This window comes from Loxodonta africana, chromosome 16, assembly GCF_030014295.1.
Source record: "Loxodonta africana isolate mLoxAfr1 chromosome 16, mLoxAfr1.hap2, whole genome shotgun sequence".
In the NCBI taxonomy this organism is placed as follows: domain Eukaryota; kingdom Metazoa; phylum Chordata; class Mammalia; order Proboscidea; family Elephantidae; genus Loxodonta; species Loxodonta africana.
The window spans coordinates 17,742,019-17,767,652 of record NC_087357.1 but is presented as its reverse complement, the minus strand read 5'-3'; the positions used below and the strand labels follow the sequence as shown (position 1 = coordinate 17,767,652).

Genomic DNA, 25,634 nt, shown 5'->3' with positions numbered 1-25,634 from the left:
ATGTGATATCTATGCTAAAAGGTAGGTTGCTGGTTTAGAATCTTAACTAACTAGGATGTTCTTTCAGGGCACTGATGTGCAAAATGTAGGAGGTGCCCAATAAACTGGGCAGCTGTTTAACTGTGCTGTACTCCTAGATAATGACATGTAGCCTGTTGACACCACTGTCATGCAAGGGTAGAGAACAAAAAACCAAGCCAAACCCATTGCCGCTGAGCTGACCCAGACTCATGGCGACCCTATAGGACAGAGCAGAACTGCCTCAAAGAGCGTTTCCAAAAGAGTGGCTGGTGGATTTGAACTGCTGCCCTTTTGTTTAGCAGCCTGAGCTCTTAACCACTGTACCGCCAGGGCTCTGAGGGTAGAGTAAAACCCAAAACCCCTTGCCGTGGAGTCAATTCTGTCTCACAGAGACCCTATAGGACAGAGCAGAACTGCCCCATAGGGTTCCCAAGGAGTGCCTGGTGGATTTGAACTGCCAACCTTTTGGCCAGCAGCCTGAGCTCTTAACCACCGCATCACCAGGGCTCCAAGGGTCAAGTAGGGACTGGAATTTCCTATTCACCTGCCCTGCCCTTCCACCCCCTCACAGTGATTTGTGGCACATTTCTTTGAGAATCACTAATCCAAGGAAATGGGGCATTTGGCTATGGGGGGGTGGGAATGCAGAATTAAACACAGCCACACAGGGAAATTGTTCATGGTGTACAATGTCTTTTGCTCCAGTTATTTGTAGAAACTGGACTGTTTATTAAATACAAGTATCAACCCACCTGGCAAAAAGCATACTAAAAAACAGAATTGAGTTTGCAGCTGATGACTTGGGTTGGCAGCTGACGAGTAGGCTAAAATCATCTTATCTTCATGAAACAAGAAGTTAATATACCTCTCATTTGCTCTCTTTTAGGCTATTCTCATGGATCACAACTGCCCCATTAAAACAAAAATGTACACTCAGAATAACATCCAGTCATATCCAATAGGTGACGATGAAGAATCTGAAAGTGACTGAGAGCCTCCAAAGTCATCAAAGTATTTAATTGTATAAAACAGTGTTGCCAGTGAAATCCAGCCTGTCTTAGTCATACCATCTGTCCCTTGTGAAAGAGTAAAGCAACCAAAGGTTATTATTTCTTTTCCATGGTTATGATCGCTTGCCAACAGCCTTATAAAGAAACAGAAGCTTTTCTAGGGGTTTGTATAAACAGTGTTGAAAACTTTATTTTATGTATTTGGTTTTATTAAATATTACACAGTATATTTTGGTGAAATAGGTATAGTGTAAATCTATAAATATTTGAATTCAAATCAAATATAATTTTTTAACTTACATTCATGAACACTTGGCAAAAAAAAAAATCCTCTATTTTTTCTGAATATTGGTAATGAGTGTTTACAACTAAAGCACACATTATCTCTGAGACTCTTCCAACAATGAGAAGCTAGGAGGAAGTCTGAAAAACAGAATCAAGTAAGACAGCATGCTATATAGTGACTCGGAACGAGTACTGCGTTAACTTGTAATTATTATCAATATGTTTACGAGTTAAAAGCTAGCTATCGCAAGTGCACAGGACAGGAACTTGAGTCAGTCATCTTTTGGACTTACCCGTAAATCTTAGCTGGCATTAGTTTTCTGTGTAATCACCAGTCTGTAAACAGGTGGTTATAAATTATGTTTACATGTCCTGTGGTTTGCAGTGAACATTAATGCTAATAAGGGGAAAATAGTAAATGCTGGGAAAACAGAGAAAAGCACCCAAACATATAGTTATGAACAACTAGAAGCTTTTCCTTTAAGATGTATGCTGGATTGTTTTGTTGGATGAAAGAAAATTGAGGGTACGGTTTTACACTGTTGAGGTAAGATAAATCAACATCTTGTTCAAGTTTTAGAAATCTAAAAAGGTAATAGCTGCTATGACATGAAAAATCAGACTATAGTTGACCTCTTTGGTTAAGTGTTTTCTAGAGATCTATTAATTTTGCGTTGTCTGAAACTCTATTGTTTTCTAGACTTCTGAAAGTTGTTCACATCAATGTGAAAACAAACTTTAAATGAAGGAATGGAATTGTTGAATTGCATTTTATGAAAACAGGTCAAAGTGATAGGGTGGTTAGGACATACCCCCTTTCACAGGCAGAAAAGGAAAACCAAACATCTAAAAATGTCTTATGTTTTAACATACCATCTTGTGCTGTGTATGTAGTTTTTCTAAGCATGACAATATTGATGCGTCTTTTCAACCTAACAGCAAATACCGTGTTAGTGAAAATGTCAGTTTACATCAAGTTTTGTATGAGGCATGTTTGGAGTGTGAAGAAAGTGTGAAATGTCAAAATAATACTTGTTAATTCTGCATTTCTGTAATCATAAACAAAACTTACCTAATGCCAGTTCTTCATTAAGTTAAAATTGTGTTACTGTTTACTTGGACATCGAGGTGAAAATGCTTTAGAACAAAGACTTCAATCTTATGACTATTTCTTATTCTCTAGGAAAGCAGCTAATACTTCATTTCTATTTGCTTTATGAAGCTCTCATGATGATTTAGAGTCTGGTTTTCAAGTGCAGTGTGTTTAAAGCAAGCAGGATTCCTATTTAATTATTTGCATTGGGCAACTTCATCAAGTCTGCTGTTCTGGAAGGTGGCTCTGGAGGCACTCTTACATGGCTAAAATAAAAAGGCAGGATTATCCTCTGCTTCAATAGGAAGAGAGATTAACAAAAGAACATCTTATAAATCCATCCTTTTAGAGCATGTTTGGTTCCCCTGCCACCCCCAAGAATACAATTTATTGCTATTTAATTTTTGCCTTTAAGGCTTTGGTTTCTTCAAGAATGACTCACAAAGGCAGGATCGCTGTTCATCCCCAGGGATAACATAAAAGATAATGTGTTTTCCAGGGCTGTTTTGGGAGCAAAGAGATCAGTAATATCTGAGGGGGTTAAAAAAACGAAATGGCAAGGTCTTTGTGACTAATATTTTCGGTTAGCAAGACTGTGAAAGTGTTTGTTATTATTATTTATGTATCACAACAAAGAATGTGTAGTTCTCTGGACATTTGTTTTTGAACAGAGGTGGTTTCTGTTTCTACCTGGTAATACAATGCGTTCCATCCTGACGACTCCGTCATAAGTTGGTTCTGACGTAAGTCGAGTATCTTTTTTTTGTTGTTGTTTTCATCATTATTGCCTTTCATTGTATCTTTATAAATCTGATCTTTGAACATCTGTGAGTGAACCTCTGAGAATGATAACATCAGCAAATTACATGCTGCAACGCTGTATGTAGGACATATTACTAACAGAAGATGTACAACCCCTTCCCTCCCCTCCAAAGGAAAAAAAAAAGAGCTGGTTCTAAGTGTGGTTCTTTGTAACTTGAATATGTCATAAGTCAGGGACTGCCTGTAACAAAAACCCTAATGAGGTACATGAATAATCAATTCTTTCTTTTGACTGCTAAGTCTGTCTGTCCAAGTCATGTTTTAGCTAGTTTACTTAATAAATATTCTGAACATTGTACTGTGCCTGTTTGTATTTCTTTATGAACTAGACATTGTTATAATAAAATACATAACAAGGTTATCATTATGACTGTGGATATTTACATAAAAATTATTCTGCCCTGCTTACAGGCATCAGGTAAAATCTACTCCAGGTTAGTTTGAACCATAGTTTTGGGCACAGTTTATTTTAAACTAAAATATGTAACTAACCATATTGTATCAATGTAGAAAAACCCAGTAGGTTTATCCCTGTAACTCTGAAGTTGCAATACTGTTGTCCTAATTTCTGTGAATAACTAACTGTATCTGATGAAAATAACTACAATATCTTGCCATTTGACACAGGGCTCCTTAACCTGGGGCCTGTGGAGTTTCCAGAACCTTGAAATTGAGGACATTTGGAATGGCGTGCACATGTATATCTTACAGGGGTGAGTCCCCACCTTTAATCAGATCTCAAAGGAGACTGACTCAGTAAGGGATTAGAGGAGCCCCCTCCCTTTTTTAAAGACAAAACTGGTGTCAATTTAGAAATAAAGAATACATTTTAAAATTAAGATGATTTTAAATTTATCAATTTTAGGGGATTTATGGTCTTTTTTACTATTAAAAACCAATTCCTAAACCAAACCTATTGCTGTCAAGTTGATTCTGACTCATAGTGACCCTGTAAGACAGAGCAGACTGCCTCATAGGGTTTCCAAGGAGGGGTTAGTGGATTCAAACTGCCAACCTTTTGGTTAGCAGCCACGCTCTTAACCACTGTGCCACCAGGGCTCCATTTTACTATTAAAAAAAACCAAACCCGTTGCCATTGGATTGATTCCAACTCATAGTGACCCTGTAGGACAGAGTAGAACTGCCCCATTGGGTTTTCAAGGAGCGGCTGGTGGATTCGAACTGCTGAGCTTTTGGTTAGCAGCCAAGCTCTTCACTATTGTGCCATCCAAGAGGCAAATACAGCGAAACCTGTAAAAGCTGGAACTCGACAGGACTGCTTTGTTTTTCCAGGTCTCACAAGTTTTCTGCCTATGACAGGGTGCAGCCTTATCACTTTTCCACTGCTCTGTACTAGTGGAAAATATTTGCGTTTTCCTTCTCTGACAGTTTTCCACCTTACACAGGTTCTAGCATTCACAGATTTTACAGCATTTTGAAATTGCCCTTTAAAAAATTCAGATACACTCTTAAATTTGGAAATTGACAGCACCTCCAAAAATTTTAACTTGTGGTTTCTCCTCTCAGAATCACAAAATATCAGCAACTTCTGATATTTAAGAATATAAAGTGTGATATTAAGAAATGTAGCATGTTAATTGATTGCAAAACTATGCTGTGTTGTTCAGTGTGACTGTCTAACCCATTCATCTAAATACCAATGTAGAAACTGCATTTTAAATAGTTAATCACTATAAAGCAAAAGATTAAATAGATAAAAAAAAAAAAAAAAAAAGACCAAAATGGATGTCAAAGACTCTGAAACTTGCTTTTTTTGAACTTGGAATAGCTGAAATGAAAGGAAGAAATGATTAAGCAAAAGAGCTGAACAGAAGATTTCAAAGGGTGGCCTGAGAAGACAAAGTGAAGTATTAAAATGAAACGTGCAAAGACCTGGAGTTAGAAAACCAAAAGAACGTGCTCGGCATTTTAGTTCTTTCGAAAGAAGAAAAAATTCAAGCCTCAAGTTGCAATATTGAAGGATTCTAAGGGCAAGATATTGAACGACAAAGGAAGCATCAAAAGAAGATGGTGAGAATACAGAGTCACTGTACCAAGAAGAACTGGTTGGCATTAATCCATTTCAGAAGGCAGCATATGATCAAGAACCGACAGTACTGAAGGAAGAAGTCCAAGCTCCACTGAAGGCACTGGCAAAAAATAAGGCTCCAGGAATTGATGGTTTACCAACTGAGATGTTTCAACAAACGGATGCAGTCCTGGAAGCACGCACTTGTCTATACCAAGAAATTTGGAAGACAGCTGTCTGACCAACCAACTGGAAGAGACCTGTTATTTGTGCCCATTTCAAAGAAAGGTGATCCAACAGAATGTGGAAATTATCAAACGGTATCATTAGTATCACACACAAGTAAAATTTTGCTGAAGATAATTCAAAATGGCTGCAGCAGTACATCAATAGAGAACTGGCAGAGAGATTCAAGCTGGATTCAAAAGAGGACGTGGAACGAGGGATATCATTGCTGATGTCAGACGGACCTTGGCTGAAAGCTGAGAATACCAGAAAGATGTTTACCTGTGTAAGGCATTGGACTGTGTGGATCATAACAAATTATGGGTAACATTGCAAAGAGTGGGGATTCTAGGACACCTAAATGTGCTCATATGGAACTTTTACACAGACCAAGAGGTAGTTGTTCAACTATCCAAGGGGATACTGCATGGTTTGAAATCGGAAAGGCGTGCCTCAGGGTTGTATCCTTTCAACGTATTTATTCAATCTGTTTGTTACGCCGAGCAAATTCTCTGAGAAGCTGACTATATGGAGAAGAATGCGGTATCAGGATTGGAGGAAGATGCATTAACAACCTGTGATACAGCAGATGTCACGACCTTTCTTGCTGAAAATAAAGAGGATTTGAAGCATTTACTGATGAAGATTAAAGACTACAGCTTTCAGTATGGATAACAATACCTCAACATAAAGAAAACAAAAGTCCTCACAACTAAACCAATAAGCAGTATCATGATAAATGTAGAAAACGTTGAAGCTGTCAAGGATTTCATTTTACTTGAATCCACAATGAACGACCATGGAAGCAGCAGTCAAGAAATCAAATGATGCATTGTACTGGGCAAATCTGCTGCAAAAGACCTCTTTAAAGTGTTAAAAAGCAAAGGACTAAGGTGTACCTGACCGAAGTCATCTTCAGTTGTCTTATATTCATGTGAAAGCTGGATAATGAATAAGGAAGACTGAAGAATTGACCCCTTTTAATTATGGTGTCAGCAAAGAATATTGAATATACCATGGACTGCCAGAAAAATGAACAAATCTCTCTTGGAAGAAGTACAGCCAGAATGCTCCTTAGATGTGAGGACGGTGAGACTCCGTCTTACGTACTTTGGACATGTTATCAGGAGGGACCAGTCCCTGGAGAAGGACATCACGCTTGGTAGAGGGTCAGCAGAAAAGAGGAAGACCCACAATGAGATGAATTGACACAAGTGGCTGAAACAATGGGCACAAACGTAACAATGATTGTGAGGATGGCACAGGATGGGGCAGTGTTTTGTTCTGTCTTATATAAGGTCACTGTGAGTCAGAAGTGACTTGACAGCACCTAACAACGATCTCTATACATACCCAGGGCCGTCGAGTCCATTCTGACTCATAGCGATCTGTTATATATAGTCTCATAGCGACCTAGAGGGTCGCTATGAGACTATATATAACAGAGGCAAATTCATAAATCCAATTATTTCACAGTTAAGGAAGTTTAACAGTGAAAAAAATTTACTGCTTTTAGGCAGTTTGCAAAACAGCAATTTTGTTTAGCCAAAGTATACTGTTCAGCTTATTTGCATGAGCAAATTTATTTCCATAGGTATGCAGCAACCATTGCCTTTTTCTAGATGTCAGCAAAATGAAGATATTCTTGTTTTCTGTGGTAGTCTTTATTATTTTTTTTAAAGCTATTGATAACATAGCATGGCAGCAGGATTACATCAGGAGTGTAATATATTACAATTTTTTCATTGAAACCTTGTATCTTACTATACCTTAGGCTATTTGAGTGGTCTCCCCTGGCACTGAGTACAACTGTGACGCCTCTAATCACCTCTCTCCAGTATATATAAAAATAGTGCACTACATTAAATGTGTATTTTACAAATATCATTAGCAGCATTACTGAGCTTTCCATAATTGTGGTTCTACAGAGTTAAATACTTTTAAAACATGAAGAGATTCTTACGAAACCAATGATTTGCATTATTTCTATAGCTCTTTCAAATGTATCAGTTTCAGCACTATTCTTGGATGTCACTAAAACTTCCACTGTGTAATCCGTGAACACCAGCCACTCAAAGACACTTCACCTTCCAGGTGTAATGGTAAAGTTATTTTTCATGATAACGTGAAACTTGGTTATTGCATTGGGTAGACTCTTTCAAGCAAAAATTATGGAACAATGATATTTCAGCTTTCAGAGAACTTGGTGTAAAGTCTTCTACAGCAGTGTTCTTAAAAACTGCAGAGCACGCTTAAATTAAAAAAGGGCGTACATACATATTTTTTTGCTATAAACCTGGCCAAGAAAGGCAGTGGTCTTATATTTCACTTAATAATAAAATTAACAACAGGAACGAGAGTTGGCTATTGATTTTAAAAGTGAAATAAACTTTCTACCCTCAAAAAATTTTTGTGACCCATATATATAATACTTTTTATTTGTATAGCTTTTTACTTTTCAAGCACTTCTGCCATTATATGCTGTCGTTTTCCTCACAATGATCCTGTGAGTTAGTGAGGTAAGTATTATTATTCCCATTTTAGAGATGGGGAAACTGCAGCAAGAAGCCCCTTTCTGATTTGCCTATGGTTACATAGTTCACTAATGGAAGAGGTTGAACTTAAACCCTTGTACGGTGTCCTGGGCTGCAGACCCGGGCCAGAATCTTTTAATATTAGACTATGCCTTTTCTTGCCAGCAATAAAACCTATTCCATCTAGTTTTAAATCCACGTCAGATTCACTATGTATTAATTATCATAGTAATTACCTACAAAAGGGAAACATATATGCATACGTATATATTATAGGTATATAAAAGGAGAAAGCTTTTACTGTATACCAACAGAGGTCGCACTAACACGTTTCCCATAGGTCATGTGATACTGGGATCCACAAGATAGATTTAGTATCATAGCAGATCTTCATTTTCAGAGAACTGGCCCCAATTCTTATGTATCTATACTGCCTACTTTTATTTATTTCTCGTATTTGTTAACAGATGAACATAGTCTGAACTACAGAAGTATCCAGGGTGATTCTCATTCCTTTAAGCCCGAATGTAAGACATCAGGAAGCAATAAACACATTTTGCATGATCCTGCTCCTTCACGATATTCCTATATGAAAATGTATCTAAAACAAAACCAGTTATCAAAATAGCCATTTTAAGAACAGTCCTCTGAAGCTTTAAGCATCCTTGTACATGCTTTATTTCCTATGGAAGAACTGAAGATGGAAAATAATCAAAAATGTTTAGAACTTCCATCTGAAAGGAAAGCATCAACATTTGGAAAGATTTTATCTCAAAATCCTACTGGTTACTGTTTTTCAGTAATTAACTCTTGGTATCCTCTCCAGAAAATTCTTGACCAAGTGCATTCTATATTTATTACCCATTACATTTTGTTTTTCAATGCAAGCTCTTCAAATAAATCACTATATTCTCACTATACTTCAATTGCACAGAAGCTTTAGGAAAAAAATTTCACAGAAGCATAGAAAGCAAGCAACATATGTAATTTTTTTTTTTTTTTTACTAAATCAGCATAACGGACTAAAGCTGCAATATCTGCTTTCATATTACATTTGGCAAAAACAAAACAAAAAGCACCCAAAAAACCCAAAATAACAAAAATTCCAAGCAAGTACAGATGACAAACTTTGTAACAATGTAAAAGAAAAATTCAAAATCTGTTCCCTCAGTGATTGCTGTTGCGAATTTGGGCAGCAAATCTGTTGTCAGAGCTGTGATGGAAGTGAAAACATTTCAAGAATCTGGACAGTACAGGCAGCCCCCAGATCACGAATGGATTCCGTTCCTAAGTCTGTCTCTAAGTGGAATTTGTATGTAAGTTGGAACGGTTAGGTATGCTTCGTATCTAACGTCAGTTAGTCAAATGTTTGTCTTAGTATATAGTATATAGTGTACCTTTCTATGCATAAAAACATTAAAGAAACACTTCTGGATACACTAAAACATCTTTAACACAATAACACAGTAATAATGTTTTGATGCGCTACGCAAAGGAGCATTGAATGTACCTCATATTTTTTATATATTAGGTTTTATGGGGGTTGGTTCATAACTATAGGTTGTACGTACACCAGATGTTCATAACCTGGGGCCTGACTGTATCTTATTTAACACTAATTCGAAAACTAAGAGGAAGGAAAATAACACAGTGAGACATCCACACCTCCATAAACATGAAAAATTAGCTTACATAATTAGAAAAAGTTAAAAATAAATTAGTAAAAATAAATTCCCAGTATAAACCCAAAAAGCATAGCTATAAATGTACTCTGAAACAATCAATTTAGTGAGCCAGTCATGTTTTTGCTGGAAAACCTCTTTCATTCTTGTTCTTACATAAGCAAATAACTGGAAAAGCAGATCAAAGTACATCATAAGAGTTTAAATGTGGTCATATCTGTGGTATTTTTGACGCGACTTTTCCCCAATCACTTTGAAGCTTAAACAAACAGCCTATTACACGGATTCAGATGGGCCAAACAAGTCATCTGACATGCTGCTGAATGGCTGAGAGTCTATTAGTTGGGTTATCTCATTGTCAAGGTCTTCTTCTGTATCATCTGTGTACTTGACTATTTTTTTGGAGTGCTGGTCTAATGACAGGCTTTCTAGAGATTCGATATCTTCAATGCCTGCTCTGTAGTGGATCATAAGAAGTGTTAGAGCTTGCAGTCTTTCACCTGATTTGGCCAAAGCAGCAGAAAGAAGTGATTTTTTCCTTGTATCAGTTGTCTCTTTTTCTTCTCTAACAAGGGAATTATTATGTTCCAACTCCTGATCGATTTCATTTTGCAGTTTATCCAACATGAACTCTAATTTCTGGATCCTTTCCTCTGTAGGCAAGCCCCTGTACAGATCACGACCAATTTCCTTAACTGCAATGAAGACACTGTCATCCAGACCACCCTCCTTCCTAACTAACTTTGTTCCTGTGTTGTTTCCCCGTTTAGAAGGACTGTTTGGACCACATACCTCTGTGTCACTGCCTTCATTGTCTGATGTGTTGGGTGTGTGTTTTGGTGAAGGTTCTACCAGGTCAGTTCCTGGTTCAGCAAGGCGAGTTTTAGAAACCTGACGTAAATTTAACAAACGAGAGCTAGTGTTGATAATGTGCCTTGTCAAACCTGTTGTTTTATTGACTGTCTTGCTAGCATCGGCATCGACTCGAGGAGGCAACCCTAAGAGGGTTTCTTGTCCTTCCAACCGGAGGTTTTTCAGGGTCCGGTCCATTCGCCTATCAGTCGCTCCACAAAGAGGAGTCTCGGTTAGACACTTTTCTTGACATTTTTTATGGCAGACATAAGCACAAAACATACACTGGGAAGCAGCTTTAGTCCAAACTTTTTTCTTACAGTAATCACACCAAGTTGGGTTCTGGAACTGAGTATCCTGGAAACTATGTTTATTTTCTGTTAAACCCATCTGTCCGACAAAATGCTCCTCTTTAGGTAGGGCAGAAACCTCCTCCACCAAATGAAGTTCTTTTTCCTTCTCTAAGTTAGTAACTGTATGGTGGTCTGCTTCTCCTTCTTTTAAATATTTGAAGTGAATAGTAATATCACCAAAGCAAAATTTGTCATTGAATCCCTTTTGCATACTCAGATTGCGTAGGGCGGTTCTAGTGACCATTGCCTTAGGTGACGGGGCTTCCAATCTGAATTTTGAAAGGTATTCCATGTTTGATGTAGCTAAGCATCCTAAAGCCACCTCTTCTAGTTTTAAACTAGCATGCCCCAAACAGATGAGGCCTCCCAGCTTGAAAGGATCCCTGCACCACAGTGCAATGTTTAAGTACCTGTGGCAGGCTTCTATGTCAAAGAAACAGGTTGCTCTTGTCCATTTTCCTAGCTTATTACGATAGGGAATTTCTGATGATTCCCATGTTTGAGGGTCATCTGAATTGTCCTTAGTAGGGCAGGGACTTTCTGAAGTAAAATCTTTAGCCACTTCTTGCTTTACTAGAACCTGCTTAGATGCACTTGCGTCCTCTATGTGATCCACATTTTTTGCTTGTTTGTCAGCAGCTTTATCTGCAGGAGGAGGAGGCAGTACCTTCTCTGGCTTTTCAGCGAGAGCATCTGGTTCTACCTGATTTGGGGCATCAACAGAAGGCAAAGGAACTTTCATTTGTGGTCGTGGTGGCACAGGGGGTTTGAAAGTAGATCCTTGGATGGGTTTTGACACTTGTGCTGGGTCTGTTGTCTCAGAAGTTTTTAGGGGTAAGGGTTTACTTCCTTCTTTGGATGGAAGTTTTGGTAGTGGTGGGTTACTTCCTACAACTAATTTACGGTTTAAAACTGGTGATATAGTTCCCAGGGGTTTAATAGAAAGTGTTGTTGGCGTACGTTTGGGACTGTGACTCAGTGATTGTGCCTCATCTTTGAACTCATTTTGTGCTCTGACATCACTTGCCAAGTCTTCAAATTCGGAATCTAGGTCTCTATTTTCAGCATCCACTGCCAACCCAGCTGCTTCCTCTTCATAATTTGGTTGGCATGAACCTGACAGAAAGTTCTCCTCCAATTGTCCAAAGTTCTCTTGAAGCACTGCACCTTGATTACTCTGGCCAACAGGCCTTTCATAGTAGACCAGGACGCGGTCACCAGCCTGCTTGATAAGCTTCAGCACCTGGAGTGTAGATGTGATCTTCACACCTGTATTCAGATTTTTAAAGGGAAAACATGTAAATTGCCACAATAAAAATATTAGAGATTTGTTAAATACAATTGCCATTACCTCATTATTATCTAACTAATGAAAAGGTAACAGGAAAACCTTAAAACTATTTTACTTGGCTTCAGGATACATCAGCGTATGGATTCTCAAACCCTGAATGTGCTAATATCCTGCAAATGTTTTACTCTCAAACCAAATGATGACATGAAAACCCCAGAAGGCTGCCAAGATGCTAAATAATTGCTTCCCATTCTTTCTTCTGTTAAATGACGTTATTTCCCTGTCAAAATCACTGTATATCCATATAAATAAACCACTTGCAGCTATTAACATTTTTTAAAATACTTGCTGACGTGGGGAAAAGTTTGACAAATTAAAAGAAAGCCAATTACACAAAACACAGGAGGCTTTCAATCTTGTCTCCTGGAGTTGGGGCAGGGGATGTATAGGAAAAAAGGCAAGAAAGAGACACAAAAGCTTGTTCTGTTCTGTTCCGATTTGTCTACAATGAATGTACGTTATATTTGCAATCAAACGCAGCCTATCCCTCAGCCCAATAAATATTATTTTTTAAAAACGTGAGATATGAAGGCAAGACTTGCTTTTTTGCTCTGCAAATATTTATATTTCTTGGATCGACTGGTCTGTCTGTCTGTCTGGTATTACTATCTGTGTCGTTTAAAACAAAAGCCCAAAAAAGGACATAAAAAAGAAAAAACTGAATTTTATCTTGTGGTTAAAACCAAAACAAGGTACTTGTGGACATAAAAATTTTATACTGAATTGTGTTTTTAATTGAGGGACGACAGCCCATATTTACGTTAAACAACTACGTAATGGATGAGGTCTATTTTATGCCCTTGCTCTCCCAAGTGCCTGTGGCCCAGCAGCATATTGTTGGAAATGCAAAATCTTGGGCCCCACCCCAGGTCCACCAAATCACAAGCTGCACTTCAACACCACGTCCAGGTGACTGGAATACACGTGTAATTCAAGAAGTGCTGCTTATGCCATGATCAGTGGAACTTCTACGGAAAATACTGACTTTGTTGGGTTCACAGGTTTGCAACTGAATCATTTTCATTATTTTATGGTAACTATGGATTTTAATTAAAGGCAGAGGTTGTTTGACATGTAACAGGATAACTGCTTCTTGTTTTGGGAACTGATCTACTTTGTTATATACATTGTTGTCTTAGCAGAGAGAACACACCAATGTCCTTAAACGGCAACCACATGTTCAAGAAATCTTTTGATATGTTTAGTAGGGGTGGGCTTGGACTTTTTCCCCATTGGGGTGCACAGTGCGTCCTACTCCTTATTCATAAACATCCAAGGAAATAATCTGCCCATCAACAAAGCATTTTTGTTGTCCTTGATAACAATTCTACTGTCAGGAAGGCATGCAGGGGATACATCTTTTCACTAGTAACAGTGATCTGGGCTGAACGCTGAATGACAGCATACTAACAAATGGCTAGGCCATTCAGGGACAGTACGGGGCCATAGGATAGTTCAAGGTGCTCTTCGGGACAAGGAATATAGTTTTCTTGTTTGTTATCAAGTCCTAAGTGATGGGGGTAGTAATGCTAATACTACCAATTTTAGGTTCAGAGTAGAAATGGTGGTGGTTGTACAGGAAGCTGACTGCTGAGCCGCCCTTTCACATTCAATAAGAAAATAGAGTAGAAGAATGTGGGAAAGGAAGGAAAATCAGGGAGGTTATATAGCAGTAGTCTAAAGATTTATATACCAAAAACCCATTGCCATCAAATCGATTTCAATTCACAGCAACCTTACAGTACAGAGTAAGAACTGCCCCACAGGGTTTCCAAGGAGCAGCTGGTAGATTTGAACTGCCAACCTTATGGCTAGCAGCTGAGCTCTTAACCACTGTACCACCAAGGCCCCAAGGTTTATCTACTGGGACTAAAACGACACATGTGTTTTAAGTATATTTTTAAGGCCTCCTTCAGATTTCAATTTATAATAAAATTTCTTTCCAATATAAAAGTAATATATGCTTATTATAGAAATAAGCAGGGAGAAGAGAAGGAAAACCCCCCATCTACGTTCTAGTTTCCCACGAATCTGAAGTATACGGCACATTAGCATCATTACCTCCAATGGCAATAAGTCTATCTCCCCGCTGAAGCTCCGCAATTGCGGCAGGTGAGTTTGGGGCCACGGTTTCAATTAGGACGTGCCCAGCATACCCATCAGAGGATTGGACGAGACGAAGTGTAAGTCCGACACTTTGTAAATTCCCCTTTACTAATTCAACCTGTGATAGGAAAAAACAAAACAGATTCAGTGGATTGACAGCAGTGGACCAAGACAGCAAAAGCAGAGCACCACAGCTGATGCTGACTTTGGCATCATTATGACTATTACTACAGACAACGAAGGAGGGAGGATATCTTTAAGCATATTCTTAGATTGCACAGGCAGCCATAAAAAAAAAACTTAAACACCTTATCATCATCAGCGTGCTTTTCTAAAGGTCCATGCTCAGTGGAGAAAATCTGGAAATAGAAAAGAAAACCATCCCGATCATACTATCTAGTACTACCACTAATACTTTGTATTTTTAAACACATTGTAACACAAAATTGAGATCCCATTGTGAATGTAATTCTAAACCTTGCATATTTTTCAAATATAATGGAAATAACTGTCTATGTCATCAGATCTGCTTTGGAAACTCACATCTCACATTTTTAATGGTGTATTATTAAATTTTCATGTTTGGCAGGGACAAGTGTTTACATTTATGTTTTATTAAGAGTAATCTTGTTAATGAGATCATCTGTACTAACTCATCAAGACCACTTTGTTTTCTAAACTAATTTCTCATCCAATTTATCAGGAATATGTGTCCCAGATTTACGTCATCTGTAAATTAAAAAAAAAAAGAAACTGCTACTTGTCCCCATTCATTCATATCACTGATAAAACTGTGGACCAGGCTAGAATGCCACATCCCTTCAGGTGACAAGAATTCAATCAGTGTTTGAGTTCAATTACAAACCAGTCTTACTGTATTATCATCCAGCTCACATTTTAGTCCTGTTCCTCAAGGAAATCTCATGAAGGACTTTGCCAAATACCTTGTTAACGTCGAAATACGCCACTGTCAGTATTGCTTTCACATACAAATCACACTTAAAATTTAGAATTTCCATTTTCCTACCTAATGATGGTGGCTAGTAAAAGAGTCCTCACTGGAAAGTTGTTCTTTAATTTGAATGTTAATAATAGGTTTTGCAAAATTGCTTTTAAATTAGAAAAACCTTAATCACAGTATGCTCAGGAAATTGGAAATGTGATCAAGCTTTTGATTACTTATAAGTTCACAAAAATAAAAACAAAAACAACCCCTCCAAAAAACATTTGTGTTTGTTGTCGTCAAGCCAATTTAGGCTCATGGTGACCTCACTGCTCCATAGGGTTTTCAAGGCTGTGACATTTCAGGAACAGATTACCAGGCCTGTCTTCTGAGGCACCTCTGGGTTCGAACCCCCTAACTTTTGGCTAGTAGTGAGCTGCTTAACCGCTTGCGCCGCCTAGGAACTCCCTATTTTGCTTTTAAACTTCCAAAAACATTTGTCCTAATCCTGCCTTATAATAAAAAAATAGATAAGAGTAAATAATCACCTTATAATGTTAAGGTGCTTTTCAGTTAACAAAGCCCTTGGAAATACATAAAAAATTCATGAATATGCGCACACTTTTAATATATAAAGTGCAAAAGCTAAAATTCAGAATGTAAATTTTTCCAATTACTGAAAACTATGGGTAGCAAATGGGTATATAAATAATCTGTATGAGTCTGAGTACTGTAAATTAACAAAATTAACACCTGGACGTGACTGTGTTTTCCTGTGATTTACTCTTTGCTCTTAAAAATGGAGTGGGTGTTGGGGCAATGGAGTTGAGAAGTGAGCTGAGGCTAGTACAGGTTTTAATGTAGTTCACTTTCTTAATTATTTTCCTGCCTGTAAATCATATTTTTATCCTTTGCTTTTCTTATTTCAAATGATCCTTGAAGTTCATATTCCAAATGGAAAAAGATGGTTTCCAGTGGGAATAATTAATAAAGCCAAATACTAAATTACCTCTCCTTCACCCCTACTTTTACTACTGATTATTAGTAAATGCTCTAACTTCATACTTATATAGAACTTAAGACACTATTTCATTCTTCTATTTTCTTGTTAAAAGGTTTTGTTTCTTTTTCAGGTCACACTGCTGACTTAGCCATGTTTTACGCAAATAATGTGCACCTTCTGCATTTGTTTGTCGGCCGTGCCCTGACATCACAAGTTATTTTTGTAAGTGTGCTATGCTTTTTTTTTTTTTTACTGCAACATGTGGAAGAGGACTGGCACAGCGGCACCTGTGACGGTGCCTTATGGGGGGTGGGCGCGGCTGGCAAACAAATGCAGAAGGCTCAGGTCATTTGAGTAAAAACATGATACCTAGCTCTGGAATTAGTTTTAGCCTCTCCTGAACTGAAACTTTAACCATCTTAATTAAGTTCTAAAAGTGAATAAAGAGTTTCAGAGTATAAAAATATCTTAATAAAAAACCTGACAAAACAAAGCATTTAAAATAATTAGCATATAAAAATTGTTATTTTAGTGGAAGGTAATGTTCACAAGACCATCAAATGATACCTGACTTTTGGAACCAAACTGACATTACTATTGGGGTAAAACTATTTTAAAACAAGAACAGCCACAAAATACATTGCATTATATATTTCCCTCTGGAATGGGAAAATACTGCTTGAACATTCAGATGGTGGAATAGTTAATGTTCATGGGAACTGATGAAACCCCTGTGAGCTACAGCATGCCTTGTGATTCTTCTCTCTTAATGTTGTAAACGTTTAAGATTAACCTATGTTTTCTCTCTAAAGATGAAAAACAAGTGATAGGATCTGGGAACTGAGGAGTCAGGAGATGGTGCTATCAGAAGACCAAACTTTAATGACACCAGAAGGGACCCTAAGAATATCCTGAAAAGATCATCACCTCTGGCAGGCGGTTTGCAAGACCACCTCAAAGGGGAACTAAAAATTCTCCAGATTCCTCGGAGTTTTCTTTCCCTGTAAAACCCTCCAGCTGGCCTTTTTGGGGCAGACAGGATTTGGGAGGAACCTATCCCCGCTGTCCCTTGGATACCAGTATTCAGTAAAGCCCTCTTGCTGTTTACCCCCCTCCTGTCTCAGTATTGGCTTTGCAGCAGGACACTCGAATCCGTGATTTGTGGTAACACCCCCATTTATGCATCTATATTTTTAATAGTGTACTGTTAATTTTCATTTCTAGCAAGTACAAAAGAATTTACATTTATGTTTTATTAAGAGTTACCTTGTTAATGTGATCCTCTGTACTAACTCAAGATCATTTTGTTTTTTAAACCATGTGTCATCCAATTTATCAGGAATATGTATCCCAGATTTAAATCACCTGTGAATTAAAACAGCCCCCCCCCCCCCAAATACCTACTACCAGTATCATGAATAAAAGAGGGGACTATCACTACAGATCCTATAGACTTTAAAAGCACAGGACAATAAATTTGACAATGTAGACAACCTGGAAAAATTCCCTTAAAAGATATACATGATAAAACTAACTCAAAAAGAAACATAAATTTTGAATTTCTATGTCAATTAAGTACATCAAATTCATAACTTTGTGGCTGAATTCTTATGTAAGGAATAACAACAATCTTATCCAGAATCTTTCAGAAAATAGAGAGCACTTCCCAAATTATACCTTAAGCCAAAAAACCAAACCCATTGCCGTCGAGTCGATACAGACTCATAGCGACCTTATAGGACAGAGAACTGCCCCATAGTTTCCAAAGAGCGCCTGGCGGATTCGAACTGCCGAGCTCTTGGTTAGCAGCTGTAGCACTTAAGTACTACACCACCAGGGTTTCCAATGATATGTTAAGGCCCACGTTAACTAATTCCAAATACTAGACAAACATAAAAAAGAACTACAGGCTACTATCTCTAATGAACATGGATGCAAAATTTCTTAACAAATTTTTAGAAAATTCAATTCAATAGTACATGAAACAAATAATACATCATAACCAAGTGGAGTTGGCTTAACAGCCAGGAACCAGTCAAAGTAATTCACCGTATTATCAAAACAAAGGAGAAAAACCATATAAAAATTTTAACAATTCAAAAACAGCATTTAACAAAATCCAATGTCCATTCATGATTAGAAACTACCCGTGGCAAGCCGGGCCTACACGGGGACGCCCAAAACCGGTTACAGGCCGGGCCTACACGGGGACGCCCCAACCCCGGTTACAGGCCGGGCCTACACGGGGACGCCCCAACCCCGGTTACAGGCCGGGCCTACACGGGGACGCCCCAACCCCGGTTACAGGCCGGGCCTACACGGGGACGCCCCAACCCCGGTTACACGCCGGGCCTACACGGGGACTCCCCAACCTCAGTTACAGGCCGGGCCTACACGGGGACGCCCCAAACCCAGTTACAGGCCACTGACAAAAATCTAGATTGACTATAATACTCAAAGACGGAAGATTCAATGTTTTCTACCTAAGATCAGGAATAAAGCAAGGATGTCCGCTCTTACCACTTCAATTCAACATTGTACTTGGAGGGTATAGTTGGTGTAATACGATTTTTTTTAAAAAAGGAAGGTATAAAGATGGGAAGGGGAAAGTTTAGAAATCGCTATAAATTGTGATGTAGCTCTACTGTAATATGGGACATCTGTGAAAGTGGAAAGTCAGCAGGTTGTCTAAAATGTGATACATTGAGAAATGATGATATACGTATATTATCTAGAAAAGAAAAGGTAACCCCTAGGTGAATGAAAAACAGAAACACCTTAAAAGAGTTGAAAAGTGGTTGTTACGGTGTGAAGGCGGGGAGCTTGGGGAGATAAGAGTACTGCGGCTCACTATTAGAAGTTCTTTTGTATACTTTTTTTTTTTAACCACGTGCAAGTGATAAAAATGTAAAGATTTATCCTAATTATTTTTTAGTTTAACAGTAAATAAAATAAAAACTTGGGATACATTTTCATGTGTGTGTGTTTTCAGACACTGTTTATTCTTGCTTCTTTTAATTATTATATCATCAAATGTTAATGTATTTTATAGGATCAAGACTGGGAAACTGAAGTAATTTTATAATTATGTGATTTTAAAAAACTGTCTTAATAAAAAAAGACAAAGATGGTGATTGAAATGTCAACATTTAGTAAGGGAATAACAACCAGTGTTCAAACCCACTAGAAGTAATGGGTTCAATCATGAACTGCACTTCCGAGGAGTAGAAATTACACTGAGGACAGTGAAGGCCTGCTTTTCCACAGTTGCACGTTTCTGTTTTTTTTTTTTTCACGTTAGAAGGTTTCTTCTATGCAGGAGACTAAAGACACACATCATATTTAAGTATAAGTGAAAGAAAAAGGGACAGCAGGGAGAGTAAAGTTACATTTCTTACAGCCAAATAAGGGCAGAGTGAAGAAAAAATGAACATGGATCAATATTATATTGTCCTCCAGACTGATGATCATGAAATCTTTATTAAAAAGGAGAAAAGGGGGTAAAAGTAGACGCAAAATGTCTGTGATAATGAATAAATAAAAAATATATGATTTTTAATTTATTATTTGTATTAATGAATTTGTATTAATCTGTATTAATGAATACAAATATAGATTATGGACAGGAGGCCCTCAGTCCCATTTTTAACAATCATCATGTAATCATTTTTCCTTTTTCATAGGAAGTCAACTGCTTGTTTTTAAAGTCCTACCCAAACCTGGGCTCTCCTCTATCCCAACAGATAAGCTACAATGACATAAAAGTCAACACCTATAGAACTTCTCACTCAATCTTTGGAGACTGAAATTTTGCTTTCTGTTTCTGTTAGAGAACAAGACAACCTGGTCCCTCAGTGTCCCAAGTGAGGATCAAGACTTCTGCCCCCAAGGGGGGAAAAAAAAAATACTAAATGTGGTCAAAGGCCCTCTCTCTTCTGAAGCAGTCATCTGCTTACATTCATGAAATTTGTTTGGGACTATTAGGCCGAACCCTCCAACGCCAAATCTGTAATATAAACTATATAAGCCCCAAGGTCCTGAGACTGCTCAGACCAACAAGGACCCTAGAAGCACTGTGGCCATTATCTACATACTGGTCAGCATTTTTTTTTAAGAGAGTATCTAACTATACTTCAAGACTGCAGCACAATGTGCAACCAGACACATATGGATAATGTTTGTGATGGGAATTCAGGAGAGGTCAACACCGCCTCCAGGTGGGTGGCCTGGGAAAAACTTCGTGTAAGAGGATGACATTTAGGTTACATCCTGAAGCACAAGAAGAATTTGAAGAGACAGTCTTGGAGTTGGGGCAGCAGGATGGGTAGGGTAGGAGAGGCTATCATTCCAGGCCTTGCCAAACCATAAAGACATACATTACTGCAAAGAGACGGAGTCAAGACTGCAGGGCGTAAAAGGAAATTAAAACCATTATGGTATCAGTTGAGATTTAATGAGAGAAAACTCCTACTCCATCATAACGGGACACATTTTATTAGGAAAAGGAAGCAGCTTTTGATAGAACACATCATAGAATCCTATTTATTCTGATTATTTAACAAATAAAAGATCCTACAGTATATTATATTGTAATAAATGTATATGGAGTTTACACTTATTAATACCTATTTGCTATAAACATGCTCCTTAAACCTGTACTTTGTGGCATGACTGATACTGTATAATAGAAAGAAGGAATAAAACTAGTAATACTTATTACTGCCAACCGAAAGGTCGGCAGTTCAAACCCACCAGCTGCTCCACAAGAGAAAGATGTGGCAGGCTGCTTCCATAAAGATCACAGCCTTGGAAGCCCTGTAAGGCAGTTGCTATGAGTTGGAACTGACTTCACAGCAACAGGTTTAGTTTGGTTTCTATGCTTAGTAGACACTAATGTCTACCAAGCCCTCTCACAGTTCTTTGGGACTATCTCTGAACTCTCTAGTCCCCTATATGGTGGGAAGATATAAATGATTACTGCTCTGCCTCATTACATGGCCCAGGGGCATGTATTTGACCAAGCTGGGTCAATCAGAGTGCTTTCCTGGACGTTTGGAATTCAGACTCAGAGAGCCCCTGAATGGAATAAACATACTGTAGCTGTGAGCACCTGCATATTTTCTTATGGACTGGGAACAGAGAAAACCAGTCTGCAGAGTAAAGAATGAAGCACACAAACAGTCAGGGCAGAGGACAGACCTGGCAGTGGTTTAGTGTGGTTCTAGTTTGTTTCTAAGGCTGGCTGCACTCCTGCCTAAAGTGATGTAGTGCCTAACCCACACAACCATTCACAGTGACCCTGACACCTGCTCTTGGGATACACCCTGACACCCTCAGAATAAAACCAAAAAACCAAACCCACTGCTGTTGAGTCAATTCTGAATCATAGTGGCCCTACAAAACAAGTATCCCTTTTTTTGCTTTTTAACCTGTTTCTCTCAGTTTCTAGCTGACCAGACATAGTGACAGTCCTATACAATATCTTATTTAAACTTGAAGTGCTATACTTTCTAAACTGGAAAGCTACAAATAAATTATAAAGGTAGGATGTAAAGTGCTTTCTCTGTGGCTTAAGCCTGTATCAACTGGCCTGAATTTTGTTGAAACCAAAAAGTACATTTCTACTGGAATCGACACACGGTTTCTATGACATTAAAAAAAGCGTATCAATTGTCAAGCATTTCTGACACACGCTAACTAAGCAATTATATGAGGGAATCACAGGGTTCAATACATAACGACTGTAGATAGCCTGCATTGAACTTCACCAATCATGTCAAACACAGGTTAAAAAATTCCAGCTGTATGTGCATCACTCTTGTGGGAAGCAATTTAGTAAAAACACCAAGCTAGCCTTTAAGAGCTCTCACACCCTGACAGCCTTTCAGCCTTTCCTAGACTCAGCTGGGCTGCCTTATTTTCACCTCGGGGGGGGAAACAACATATTGATTTTTTAATCCCTTCCGAACAGACACAATTTTCTACGACAGATAGGAAGAGGATGTATTTTAATAACACACCGATATAGCTCTTTTATTTTACAAAGTGTTCTCTTGTACACGAGCTTGTGACATTGAGTGGAAAACAAAAACACAAGAAAAGAGTAAAGGGATCATTAAATCAAAGACCCCAAATTGGCTGTGAGTATGACTTTTGAGCATCCTTTCATCAAATAAGTTTCTGAAAAAGACATCGTGAAGACTATTTCCCAGCTTTCTTTGTAGAGTAAGTAGTAGGGCAGGGAAGGGAGACAAGTAAAAAGGACCTCAGACCCAACAATCAGTACACGTATGCACACCAGGCCAGTCTGAAGCCGAACTCTTCACAGTAGCATTTCCCAGCCCTTCTGGCTCATGACGGAAACCAATACCTATTCGACCAGAATTCTGATTACTAACACAATAAAAAAAGATGTCCACGATAGTGTCCAAAAATGGGGGTACTCTATAACTCTGCTCCCCCCCCCAAATGAAACAGTGGCAACATTTTCAGGAAAATCATTAATGGTGACCTAAGAGGCACACATTAACATATAGTGAAGATACTGTCTAAAGATGAAAAGTGAAACAAATGCACTGATTCACTTACTCACTCTAACGCTTAGGCACTGTGTGCTGGGTCTAGGAGGTACAGCCCGAACACCACTGAGCAGCTTCCCTGGCCTCATGGAAACAGGAAAGGTAGGCACAAACAAGAAATTACATTAATGTAGGATTTAACAGAGGAGCCCTGGTGGCTTGGTGGTTAAAGAGCTCGGCTGCTAACTGGAAGGTCGGCGGTTTGAACCCACGAGTCGCTCCATGGGAAAAGATGTGGCAGGCTGCTTCCATAAAGGTTTCAGCCTTGGAAACCTATGGAACAGTTCTACTCTGTCCTGCAGGGTCGCTATGAGTTGGAATCAACTCGACAGCAATGAGTTTGTTTTCATTTGGTGATTTAATGGGAGTCATTTAACTAATAGTTAAAGAGCAAGGAAGGCATCCCTAAAAAAATTAATTTATTTTGACACTTGAAGGATGAGTAGGAGCACCAGGCCAGGTCAGGAGTGGAGGCACAATATCTAACAAAGAGAGCGGCAGACGTGAAGGCAGAAGATGAGAGCTAATGATATACCCAAAGAATTCAAAAAAGTTCATTATTACAACCCTTGGGCAAGTTCAGTCTATGTGAGGAGGGAGGGAATCTTGGATCTTTTGGCTAAAAGACTTTTCAAAAGAAAGAAGCATAATATCAATTCTACCACCAACTTCATGCCCAAGATAGAGTTAATAAACGGCAACAGCAGTGTAAGAGAATATAAATATGCTAATTAATGCTACAAGGTGATTGGAAAGTTGATGTGTTGTTGTTAGTTGCCGTTGAGCCATGGAGGCCTTAAGTGAACAGAAGAAGACACTGCCTGGTCCTGAGCCGTCTTCACGATAGTATGTTTGAGGCCACTGGTGTGGCCATTCTGTCTAATGTAAAACAAGCGACATCTGACTCAATTTTGAAGGAAAGTGATTTAGTTAGAACTAGAGTACTATTGCTCAGTTTCTGTTTATAAAACATACTTCAAGAAATTATCATTTTGAGAAGTTAATAAAGCAATTTCTAAGTTCTAGAATAAAAAAGGAAACACTCACGTAACGAGATAAAATACCAAATTTCTGAAAGGTCACATTACGGTTTCAATCTATTCCTAAGCATTGACAGCTTTAACAGAACCCAAGATCAAAGCCCAAATGTTTCATGGGAACCTCAACTACTTGGTAACAACATACATTGCTTTTAGTGAGGTTTTATTTACCTTCCAGCCATGTACCAAAGACCCAACTAAACTCTCTCTCATCTTCCATTCAGTTTCATTACTCTAACAGAAAAAAAAGGATATTATATTTATTAGCTGTACTCTTTAAAACTGTGTCTTATCAGCAAAGAGGATTCACAGTTTGCATATACACGACTGTACTATCCTTTCACAGGAAGTGTAACTCTTTGAAACAGACACAGGACAAATGTCTTACTTTTATCTCTTGGCATAAAAATTACTATAAACTCCTGCAGAACTTTGCAAAGACCTGTCATTACAGTTTGAGCAATTCAAAAAGGTATAAATCAAAATAGTTCTTATCTTACACTCATAAGTCAGAACAATGAGAAACAACCTGTCAGCTAAGGAGAAATTCTACTGCAAGCGTAAATTTTCACGCCTCATCCCAAATGATGACGAAAATCACTAAAAAAAATAGGGGGAGGGCTCTTAAGGGGGCAAGCTGGAACAGTAATGCAGTAAGTCCTAAATTATATGGCTAAAAACTATTTTAGATAACATTCTATATGTAAACATTTTCCTTTTCAATATCATACCTAAATTTTCAGTAACCAACTCATAATGAATAGCTGAAAAACCACTGAAATCAGTCTCCTAAGTACCATGGCAGATTCAAAATTCTCTTTTTGAAGAAAAATTGCAGTGTGGCCCGGGGTGGCTTTGTACTTGGAGTTGTGTTTGAATTCTGGCTCTAATGCTCACTCACCGGTTTTGTAGCCTTAGGTAAGTGATTTAACGTCTGTGAGTCTCATCTGTAAAAACGGGAAAACAGTATCTACCACACTAGGTTGTTGTCAAGATTAAACAAGGCTATGGGCATAAATGTCCAGCACAATCTAGGTGCTTTCATTATCCTCAGGTGGATTAGGAAGACTTCTTTCTGGGTGAAAATACAATTGAGGCTCCTCAACCTTCAGAACAGAACACCAGGCTGGCCATCTGAGACGTTGCTCTTTAAAGCAACTGGAAGGTAAATTAGAATTCCATCCTTTGGTCGCCTCATCTAAGAGACAACAAAGATCTAGAAATATGCTGAAGAAGTAAACTCCATTACACAAATAAAATTGACCTAAGAGACCTAAGGAATAAAAATGATGATCTGCCCAGGTTCAAAAGGCTGTTAGGAAAATAATTCCACTTGAATGATCACCCTGTAAAACATCGAGGTTTCTTCTCTCTTCCCCTCTCTTAAGCTTACTGAAGTCTCCACTAATGTTTTGATTTTAAACTAATTTAAATTTTATAAACCATTCCAGTGAAATAAAAAGATCTGAAAAGTATGCAAAGGTTATTATGGAAACAGAGTGGGACACTCTTGCCCATGTAAATTCCTTTGTCAAACAGAAACAGCTCTGGTTCTGAAGCACCAAGCCAACTCCAGCTTCATGTAACAAACATCATTATACTTCTGCAGGGTGAATTACATCTTACTAAAGGAAGTGTCAGAGCCTCAGAGACAAATACTTTTTAAGTAACTTTTTAAATAATTTCAAACTTACAGAAAAGTTGTAA

General features: G+C 38.3%; 2 protein-coding genes across 6 annotated transcripts in view; one reads left to right on the top strand and one right to left on the bottom strand.

The window, feature by feature from the left end:
* SLC18A2 (solute carrier family 18 member A2) overlaps window positions 1–3,589 on the top strand; it is a 41,771-nt gene extending 38,182 nt beyond the window's left edge. Inside the window, exon 14 of one of the 2 annotated variants that reach the window (XM_064269265.1) lies at window positions 908–3,589. In XM_064269265.1, coding sequence (XP_064125335.1) covers window positions 908–939 — 32 coding nt within the window. In that variant the 3' untranslated portion in view covers window positions 940–3,589. The remainder of the gene's footprint in view (window positions 1–907) is intronic. The other variant, XM_003409107.4, reaches the window with a different exon arrangement.
* A 5,414-nt stretch (window positions 3,590–9,003) lies between these two features.
* PDZD8 (PDZ domain containing 8) overlaps window positions 9,004–25,634 on the bottom strand; it is a 63,331-nt gene continuing 46,700 nt past the window's right edge. The window contains exons 4-6 of one of the 4 annotated variants that reach the window (XM_064269262.1): window positions 14,672–14,722; window positions 14,319–14,481; window positions 9,004–12,175 (exon numbers count right to left, since the gene is read on the bottom strand). In XM_064269262.1, coding sequence (XP_064125332.1) covers window positions 9,978–12,175; window positions 14,319–14,481; window positions 14,672–14,722 — 2,412 coding nt within the window. In that variant the 3' untranslated portion in view covers window positions 9,004–9,977. Of the gene's footprint in view, window positions 12,176–14,318; window positions 14,482–14,671; window positions 14,723–25,634 lie in introns of those variants that run through there. The other 3 variants (XM_003409106.4, XR_010318054.1, XR_010318053.1) reach the window with 3 other exon arrangements.